At 42.3% G+C, this 10232-nt stretch overlaps 1 protein-coding gene across 2 annotated transcripts; it reads right to left on the bottom strand.

Annotated features, from left to right (window-relative positions):
- Positions 1-1240: 1240 nt before the first annotated feature.
- LOC132463618 (profilin-2-like) lies at positions 1241-5245 on the bottom strand. Of its 2 annotated transcripts, none has more exons than XM_060059899.1 (3): positions 4906-5241; positions 3844-4036; positions 1241-2820 (listed from the first exon to the last, which is right to left on the bottom strand). In XM_060059899.1, the coding sequence occupies exons 1-3, from the start codon at positions 5032-5034 to the stop codon at positions 2723-2725; spliced, it is 420 nt and encodes a 139-aa protein (XP_059915882.1). In that variant the 5' UTR covers positions 5035-5241; the 3' UTR covers positions 1241-2722. The 2 variants fall into 2 exon arrangements, with proteins under 2 accessions (XP_059915882.1, XP_059915883.1); XM_060059900.1 differs by lacking the exon at positions 1241-2820 and adding an exon at positions 3032-3172 and having other exon boundaries at positions 4906-5245.
- Between the last annotated feature and the right edge of the window lie 4987 nt (positions 5246-10232).

Raw genomic sequence — 10232 nt, 5'->3', positions numbered from 1 at the left:
ATGAGGATCAACATATACAGAGATAAAAACAAAACCAACAGGCTTGGAAAGAGATCGCTGAGGAGTTTGGCCTGCAAGGTACTTAGCCTACAAGTTTTGTGAAAAACATAAAAACTTTCATACGGTTTCTCCGTAAAACGACGGCGAAAGTTAAATTTTTTGAACGTATATTACGGACATACCGGACAGAAATTTTACGGAGGGGAGGAGTCTCGGAGGAAAAACGGACATTACGGAGAATCACATAGGAATGAATGGACTTTCGGTCGGAGACGGTTGGATCGCATACGAGAAAGTAACGTAGAGGCAAATCTTTTTCACACACTTCACGTAGAGCATAAACCCTTGAATACTCCATGAAATTGGTTGCGAAATGTAAAAGGTTATCGTGATTTTTATCCAGATAAACCGCAGCTCCTGGCAACTTGCGCTTGTTTGACACGTCTGACAGACCTCTGGCTTCAGAGAGCTCCCGTACCAATATGGCGGCGACGCGTTTCGCCGAGGCAACGGGCTGAAGCAGTGGAGGCGGCGTCTACCTATATGATGTCTATGGTCTTGTCCAGCTCTGGTCTTGTCCACACCAGTTGCAGAGAGCGTGACGTCACATACGAGACGTGTAGTCTACCTCATTGTGTTTTCTCTACAGCCTTTAACTGAACAATTGCACAATAAACGGTCAAACTCTATGTGAACAATCATTATTTTGGACCCACATAAAACTTTTGTGTAATCCAAGGCATTTAATGACTGGGGTCAGAAAATAATAAATTTCTTTCCATTGACTCCAATTCTAATTGTCCTCGCCCAGAGGTCCCATGCGGGTCTTACGAGCTCTATAGAGTGCGGCTCTCTGTAGACAGGCTCTGGTACAAGGGAGTCCAATGGGAGTTTCTGTTTTCGCTATCAACGGGTAATGCACTTTTTTATTTTATTTACTATGCTACAAATTCCCCTATCACAGGTAATCTGTTGTTTTGCTCCAGTAATACCCTCCTACGTATCTCAGTTCACCAAGGGTTCATTGTGTTAAGGTTGAAGAACACTGCTCTTGGACGTATATTAGTTGGTTGAGAAATGCATGCAGAAAATACATTGCGCTGAGTCCAAAGAGACACATTCTTATTGAATCATTTTTATTGTATCCGTCTGTAAAGCAAGGATATTTCATGAATGACATTTAACACTTTTGAAAAATCACCAATTTGTATCATAGTGAATTTCAATTATTGAAGCGAAACAGATTTTAATGCATTTTTATTTTATTTTTGATTCTGTACATATGTCACAAAACTGGGTATTACTGATGCCACAATATCCCATGAGAGGAAATTGCCATCAGAAGGGGTCATCTCAATGGGGCCGCCATTAAAAACTAGAGCTCACAGTAGCAACAGATCAGATCTATTTTATGGCACAGAACACATGGTTATTCTCAGAAAGATTTCACAAGACAACTTACAAATGTTATTCCAACCAACATGACTTTTCATAAATTTAGTGTACACAGCATCTTATTTTCAGTATACTTGTACCGTGCCATGACAGATACACTTGATGACTAAACACGGCAAGTAATTTAAGGTTTGTTTTACAACGGTATGAATGCATTTCGACCCAAGCTACTTGTCGACCCAAGCTTTGGGGAGGGGCTCAAAAACCCCTCCCCAAAGCTTGGGTCGACAAGTCGAAATGCATTCATACCGTTGTAAAATTAGGCTGCATTTTCATGTTTAATGACAAGTTAGCAGGAAATTAACTACACATGTACAATTTGTAAAACTGCTCTAGAGTTAGAGAATTCAATTAATCTGAAGTTCGATCACAATGATTTAAAGTCCAACAAATACACCCTACAATCATCCATGGGCTGAGGATATTTCATGTCTTACAATCATATTCAACTGACAATTGGTCAAACGGCATCAATGGAATGGTGGTAATGGGGGTTAAATAGAAAAAGGTGAATAAATACTGTAATTCAAAACCATGGACACACAACAAAGGTCTGAGCTGGTCAAAGATGGAATGTCTAGGGACTAGGACGGGCTGTCTTGTTGATGACATCAGCCTCACTCATGTTGAACTCACGTTTTACAATCAGACATCCCCATTACTATCACTCTTAGGACCACATCCACTAACAGCAAAATAATGTAATGGGAGAAAAAGCTGAATTGAGTGCTTGGAGGGCTGAAAGAACTAGACTTTTTTTTCTCCCAACATTTCTAAGTCTTTGAGCATTGAAATAAGAGCCAGATAAGATGCCTGTCATCTAGTCTCCTATGCTGGAGAGGGCCGTGTCCGAGTACCATGTTCATTAGAGGGGTAAGCATGCAACTTTACACCCAAAAAATATTGGAGAACCTGGTGATACTCTGGTGAGACATAGAGCATAAGCAAATAACTACCCCCACTGAGATTACATTTTAACTATCCCATTTGACCATCTGCCAATTGCTAATGGTCTCTAATACAAGGAGTCCAAATTCAGTCAAGATTTTTTTTTATTACACCTTTTGTAAATATACATTGAAACAATTTTGATAAACATGCCATTGTGGTAGTGTAAAACAATTTGTAATGTCTATTGTTTTTAAGGTAGGATGAAGGGGATGTAGAAGTGAACCATGGTAAAATATGATTATTGGCTTTTCTAATTCCAGAAGTATTGTCAACACAGCGGGTGGATGCTATGAGGATGATAGATGGGAGGAGTTGCTTAATATCCAGAATTCCTCAGGTACTGAACCATCTCAAATGCCTTCTTGTTGAGCTTTCCGCCATGGACCCCATCCTTCCCCATCACTACAACCAACACTGGAGCACACGTTGGGAAAAAAAAGAAACAAAAGAGAGAAATGAACAGAATTGAAGAGCACCCCCCCTCCCCCCCTTCTTTATGAAGGGTGGTGGGAAAAAATAAATGGTGACACAGGATCTTGCCACCACTCTTCATTGCTATTAAAAAAGTTGCCAAGACATTTGACTGCTTGCAGAGAATTCTTAACAGCAATACTTTAATTTTCTCTTTTTTTATCCCTCAAATTTGATCTATTAGTGAGCTGGCAACATTAAAATCCTGAATCTCTCAAGTATTTTGCCATCGTGTATGCCTTCTTATTCAATACGCCTCCATGGACACCTTCTTTGCCCATAACAAGTACCAAGACTGAAAGAGAAAAGATAAGAAAAAAAGGGAAAGTTTAGAGAAGTGAGTGGTACAGAAAATGCAGTCAAGAGAAGAAATGACTATTAGAAGGAAGTCCTTTACTGATTCAATAATGTTAACGTTTATCTCCTAAAACTAAAGGAAGTTTAAAAAGAGGAAAACATTTTTAACTTTGAGGATGCTTGATTAATGAAAGATGCATAGGGGCAAAATAAACTGATCAATATATTTTATCTGAATATGAAGGAAGGTGCAGTCCGTGTTATAGTAGGAATGTAAGCGTTAATCTTCATGGAGTTGGAACTATTGTGTGGTTTTTCCATCAGGCTAGGGTTCACATGCATGTTATAGTAACCAGGAAAAGTTTAGATGCTTGAATGGGACAGAGGACAGCAGAGTGAAAGGGAAAGAAGCCACTGAAAATAATCATGAATTAAATAACAAAGATAAGACAAAGACGCCTTCTTCTGTTATCTAAACTAATGGTATACAATTGATATACTTCCGAAACTCGCATCTTCATCATATGATGCGACCTGACGCTGACTTTGCCAATCCTTTTTATCAAATGGACTTGTGTTTCCTCAAGTCCATTTGATGTTTTCAAACAAGTCGAACTCTGCTTGCGTGCGAGTTCTGCAACCAAAATAATCAATATAAATAAGGTTTACCTCTTCCAGCCTTCCCTACGGTGATGTTGAATGTTGGCTCCCCACCCGTGCTCTTTGTCCTGATGTCCATTGTCCAGTCACTGTCGGTGTTCAGGCTGTCTCTGATGACGGAACACTTCTTGGCGCCCAGAGTGAGGCCATTGGTGAAGAAGCTCTCCCTGTCTTTTCCAACCAGGATGTCAATTTCTTGAACCTGCCGAGGGTTTTTGAGAATAAAAAAAATAACATTGAAAGGAAATTGGTACTGTGCATTAAATAAGAATCTTAATTTGCAATTACATAGGTAAAAAACTACTAGTTATGCACCATTGCTTCTACGTCAATGACACCATTATAGCATGTGAATGCATTTCAATCCAGGAGGTTCTTCAATAGAACACTAGCAACAAATCGAACGCTATAGGAAGCTTTGGACAACCGATGAAACATTAAAAACACAAAAATGTGGCATAACAGTCATATTTGTTGGTTTTGTTATACAACATCGATTGCGATAGCACGTTTTTAACCACCGATGCCCCAAATTAAACGCCAGTCTGATGTATATGCAAGGATCCTAACTCCCAACGTTATTCAAAGCAGGACAGTCTCTGGACCCAGTCTCAAACCTCAGCTAAATAGTTCCAGGCATTCATTTTGGAACATGTGCTTTATAAATGCACCGCATACGTGCACACTTCAGGTGGTTCATTAACCGCACTAGCCAGCTGGTAGCAGCTAATCACAGCGCTGCTCCCAGAGCAACAACACTATGCGGCCGATTAGTTAAATAGTCTGACACATGAAGGCTATTGACAGTCTACCCAATACATGTTGACGGTTCGTCCCAACGGTGCGATACGGTGTACTGACCCAGCATGAGGTAAAGGATCGGATTTGTTTAGGGAGTAACGATATCGGGCCACAGCTAACTAGCATGCAGAACAGTGATAGCTAGCTACTAGTGGTATCACGGTGCACAGACATAAAGAGTTAACGTGTGGGGGGGATGACACCCAGAACACAAAAATCACAATGAAATTCCCCAGCAGAATCAGATACCATCTCCCCAGTGTCTCTTACCGTTATATTGGTAAATAGTCTACCGGCATGTGCTGCCCAAACATACTTGGCGTCTGTGTACCCAACAATGGCGGAGTCCTGACAGTCGCCGTCGGCCATCAGGTTATCAACGTAGCCTTGCCAAGACATATTTAACAAACTGGTGAAATATAAAACCGCCGGTGTCTTAAAAATACGGTTCGATGATAGAGGCGTTATCAATTGGCCTACAGAGGAATTCAGTGTTTCCAATTCAACTCACACTGCGACGCTAACAAACATCCACGGGCAGCAAAGAAAGCCAATGGGTGTAGTCCGATCAGATCCCTCCGCACAATGAGCTCTGTAGTCCGGATCAGATCCCTCCGCATAATGAGCTCTGGCGCTTATGTAGAAAGGAGAGCGGCGGTATGGACTGCGCGCCCTTCAGTGGGAGGCCAGAGAACCACCAACAACTAGGGCTGCGGACTGGTCGATTGAGTACCTACCAAATGTATTCATGACAGAAATTGCTAGTCCAATTAAATTAACTATTTTGTGACGGCAGTGATTTATTCTTCAAACCCGTTTTCAAACCAATGCATTCATTGATTAATTTGATCGGAGTTGTGACATTATATAATATCACCTTTCATTATTCTACATTATGTACAACCCAAATAATGGATAACGTTGGGGACCAACTCCAGCTAGTGCGGCGATAACGCTTTAGATTACAGCAATTGACTGGCTAATTAATCCGCTGAAAATGTTGCACTAACTGTTCAAATTTGGTAGAGGAGACTGGGGAGGGTTTCAACACTTTTTGCATTTCCCTCAGTTAGAGACTATTTGGACTAGACAAACCAAATGTCGATACATTAAACTTGCATAATGTGTCTGCTAATTGCATGGGGCCTGGATGGCGTGACAGGAAGGGTTCTGAAAGAATGTGCAGACCAGCTCTCCGAGGTTTTCACGAAGATCTTCAACCTGTCCCTGTCCAAATCCATAATCCCAGGTGCTTGAACTCTGCCACAATCATCCCACTACAAAAAAGCCTGTCATCAGTGCCCTAATGACTACCGCCCGGTCGCTCTCACACCAGTCATCATGAAGTGTTGAGAGACTGGTATCTCAACACCAGCCTCAAGCCCACCTCCCGCCCACCTTCCTTCACCAGTTTGTCTACAGAGCAAATAGGTCCACTTGTATCCTTCTACCGTTGCTCCATCGAGAGTGCTGGCGTACTGTATGACAACATGGTATGCTCTGCAGCGGAAAGGAGAGCCATTCAGAGGGTCATCAAAACCGCCCAGAAAATCACTGGTTGCACACAGCCCTCCCTGAAGGACACCTTCAGGTCTCGCTGCCTGGGCAGGGCAGCCAACATCCTGAAAGACCTTTCCCACCCTGGACAAAACCTGCTCCACCTGCTGCCCTCTGCTGCACAGGTCTCTCAAAGCTTGCACCAACAGACTTAGAGATAGCTTCTGCCCCATAGGCATACGTGAACTGAACAATGCAAAATAAGAATTATACATTCATATTCAACTAAATCTCATTTCACAAGCACCTTAAATACATCCTGTATGTACCAATTTGCACTATAAAAAAAAAAAACTGGACAACATTACTGTGCAAATTGATTCGAATGGAAGAAGTCAGATATTGGAACTGACCGCAACCCTGGGCACTGTTGCAACACAATCAAGAAAAACATTAAATTTGAATCTGTCTGAAAGAGCAGTGTGTGTATTATACTATTAGTAATATTAATCAAATACCAGTTGTATGTTCTAAACTTGTGAATGTCCAAAACTTTGCTCAAATTTTCGAACAGTTAGAATAAAGCTGGTTGCCCTTGAAAGTGGCCTGGGGACGACTTAAGGAGAGACTGGGGTTCCCTTTTAGGAAGCCTTGGACCCCTGAAAGGAAAACTTTCGACCCTGATATCAAATAAAATGTAAACACCAAATATTATCTCTTTCTATTCCCCCCTTACCCTACCCTTCCTGCTTACCTCTTTGGGACCAAACACTCAATTAGTCAGCTGCCTGTTTTATTTTGTTTTCTTTGCTATATACGCGTATAGCTGTGAACTCATGTATTATAATGTATTGTATGATGTGTAATTTAAGGTTAAGATTAGTGCTGTCAAGCAATTAAAATATTTAATCGCGATTAATCGCATTAATGTCAGTTAACTCGCGATTAATCACACATATTTTTCTATTCAAAATATCCCTTGATTTCATCCTGCTAGCCTTATAAGAAGAGATATAAGAAGAGAGACCCGCTGTCAATTCAACCCGGTCCACTTGACATCGGGTAGGTGCATGACAGGAGTAGGCCTACCGTAAAACTTCAATAGCCCAGGCTTTTATTTGTTTTCAATCACTGAACTTTTGAACAAAACTCTTGCTCAGCAAGATAACATTTATTATTTAAACCAGTATATGGCCTATACACATTACCAGTTCTATCGAATAACCCCTACACACACACACACACACACACACACGGTGGCGGAGCGGTAATCGGGAGAGATGGGAGAATTCCCGATGGGCCGTTAACGTTTCGGGGCTGTCGGGCTGATTACTGCAGGATAACAATATTGCGTTTAGAAAAGTTCCTTGCATCGCCGTCCGGCAGCCTGAGCTGTGCGCCCGCAACCTCTCACTCACTCAACACACAGACGCAACACTCACAAACTGTAAACGTCGCAACCAAGTCGATTTTGCCTAGAGGGGAGTAACTGAGCGGCCCCTCCCGAAGTGGTACAGCCCAGGTGGGCCTTGAACTGCGATTGGTCAGAAAGACGTAACAGCTAAAGACAACATTGAACTCCCGTGCAGGGCCCAGTTTCCCGATAACGATGGATCTTCGCTCGTACGATCATTCGTACGATGGATCTTGCGAACCAACGTACATTTCTTTGGAGCGTTTCCCGAAACTCCTCTTAACTGCTTTATTTTGCACTATGGGTAGTGAGCACCACCCCAATTTCGTTGTACAAGTTTGCACGATGACAATAAAGTCTGAATCTGAATCTGAATCTGAATCTAACATGAACGCGAATTCGCTGCACTCACGACGTTCGTAGGATTGTACCTGTCCACTGAAACGGTGCTGAAACGGGCTATGACGCAGGGGGAGACGCAGGAATGTCGCAGGAAAATGGGGTTAAAAAGGGTTAAAATATCTCCCCATCAAGGCCAACCGCAGAGTAGCCTACGAAAAGAATAGAGTGCAATAATATGAATGCTAAAGGTATTAAAACCCAATTGATTAGGCCCAGGCCGACATATAGGCTATCAGTCCTAATCCTGAACGCACTGTGCATAGGCCTACATTTTTTCACGGCATTTTCCCCCCTGAAATAATTCCATATTACAAAAATCCCAAATAGCTTGTGTGACAACTATACATTTATCTTAATGGGCTGATTTCTGAAACATACTTTGCGCCGCAAAGAACCGACTTTATCTGATTCCGCATAAGGTTCCATTGATTGGCGCGCACTCTCTAGTCTACAATATTTGCAGACATTAAAAATGCAACGTTCCATTCATTCATTATCATTCAAACGCAGAGGCTATAGGCCTAGGCATTGACACACTGCTATTGCAGACCCGATTAGGAGAGCTTGGTCTAGATCCTGCCCATGTTGTTGGCCAGGATGAAATATCTATAGGCAGGGTTCGAGTTATGTTTCCATCTCTGGGGGTCTCTTAAAGTTGTTGAGGGGGGGGGGGGTATAGGACGTAAACATGGGCTATTCTCAATGCCGTGGAACGCTCCGTTCACTTGCTTGGGCCCTTCACAACAACGCCAGCGTCTTCGGTAGCTAAGCGACGTCAACGTCTTTTGCGAACTATTTCTCTGCTGATCAACACTATGAATGGTAAAAAAATAAATTGTAAAAAGGCACCATGTGAAATTATTTTTTCGTTTGGCAACTCATTATCGAAAATAAGCCCCTTCAGGTCGAAGCACCTCCGTTTTGCGTCGGTGTCCGGTTCGCCCTGTCTGGGCTTATTTTCCCGATAATGACCGGCGTTCTATTATCCCACTTAAAGTCAATATTACTCTGCATTTGCAAGGGAAAATCCCTTATTTGTAATTACAATATTATGCTGCTGTCTTTTCAGAGACCCGCACATATATTTGAGTTTGCTGCTTTCGTGGGAGCCAGACCTCTCTCTATGGGAGCTCGGTCGGCTCCCACCTAACGCGAACCTAGCCAGTTACTTATCCGATCCCTCGCCTGCAAGTTTCTCTCTTTTTGGGTGCAATCTGTTTAAGAGCAAGAATCCAGGTTTAAATCACTCTTTGATTGGAATAAATTATTCTAGTTTTAATGTGTCCTGTAGACAAGTTGAAGTTGGTTGCAGACCAATATATAGTCAAATATATTCCCTAGAATCCATTTGTAGACAAATGGATAAGACATTCGAGATGTACAGGGTGAGTTACATACGTTCATAACTGATTGTAAGTAATTTATATAATTATAGCAAAAATGTGTCTGGATTAGGCCATAATCAAATAAATTACACAACTGCAGCTTTAACACACAAGAAACACAACTCACCTGCTGCAGGCTGAGTTCTACTGGAGGTGTTGGAAGGCTGGATGTGGGGGTTATGGATAGAGTTTGACCTGCAGGTACTGGAGCGGCTGAGGTTTAAAGGAACTATGAATTATATCTTGCCCACATATTTCAAACCAGTGTGGAAAAATGTTACGACCAACTAAGGCCATCCACACCTATGAAAACAATCTTTTCCCCCCCGTTTTCTTTGGCATCGTTGCAGGAATTTCTCCTTAAAGATGGACTCATTGCAAAAACGCATCTAGCTGCAGAAACACTGTAGTACATATTCCAGGCCTACATGTGGCGCTGTTTCTCCAACAAAAAACATACAGTCAGGAACAGAAGAATGCAACAGCAGTTTTTAAAACTAAAATAATGCAAATCAAATCAAACGAAAACAAATTAGACGGAAATCTAACACTGCCCACTGGGGTGGGGCGATGAAGTAATCGTTTGCGTATCTGGGGCTCTAACGAATTCTAACACAAAAACGCAGTGGAGGGCGTTTTTCTCTTTTTCCACCCTGGGGTCCATGCCTGGGACCTGGTTTCGAAAGAGTGCATTTGCAGGTTCCGCAAACGCCGGGTCCATCTGGACGGTCGGCCCAAACGGTGAAGAGTTCTGCGTTTTAACACAAATCGTATCCATGTGGACCATGGACATATTATAGAGGTGTGGACAGGGCCTGATGGTGTGATCCAGATGCCTCGGACACCAGCCTTCCGAGTTGCAAGTGGGGGAATCTCCCAGCTTTCAGTGACGCTTTCAA

Source organism: Gadus macrocephalus, chromosome 8, assembly GCF_031168955.1.
Source record: "Gadus macrocephalus chromosome 8, ASM3116895v1".
Classification (NCBI taxonomy): Eukaryota; Metazoa; Chordata; class Actinopteri; order Gadiformes; family Gadidae; genus Gadus; species Gadus macrocephalus.
The sequence above is the reverse complement of the archived record's forward strand: the minus strand, read 5'-3'. Positions and strand labels throughout refer to the sequence as shown.

What these genes read in the sequence shown, in the direction of transcription:
- LOC132463618 (XM_060059900.1), bottom strand. Translation starts at nt 5,034, where the DNA reads ATGTCTTGGCAAGGCTACGTTGATAACCTGATGGCCGACGGCGACTGT. An exon ending in GACTATTTACCAATATAACG is followed by an intron (nt 4,037 to 4,905) that starts GTAAGAGACACT and finishes AACCCTCGGCAG; the next exon opens with GTTCAAGAAATTGACATCCT. An exon ending in CGTAGGGAAGGCTGGAAGAG is followed by an intron (nt 3,173 to 3,843) that starts GTAAACCTTATT and finishes TTTCTCTTTCAG; the next exon opens with TCTTGGTACTTGTTATGGGC.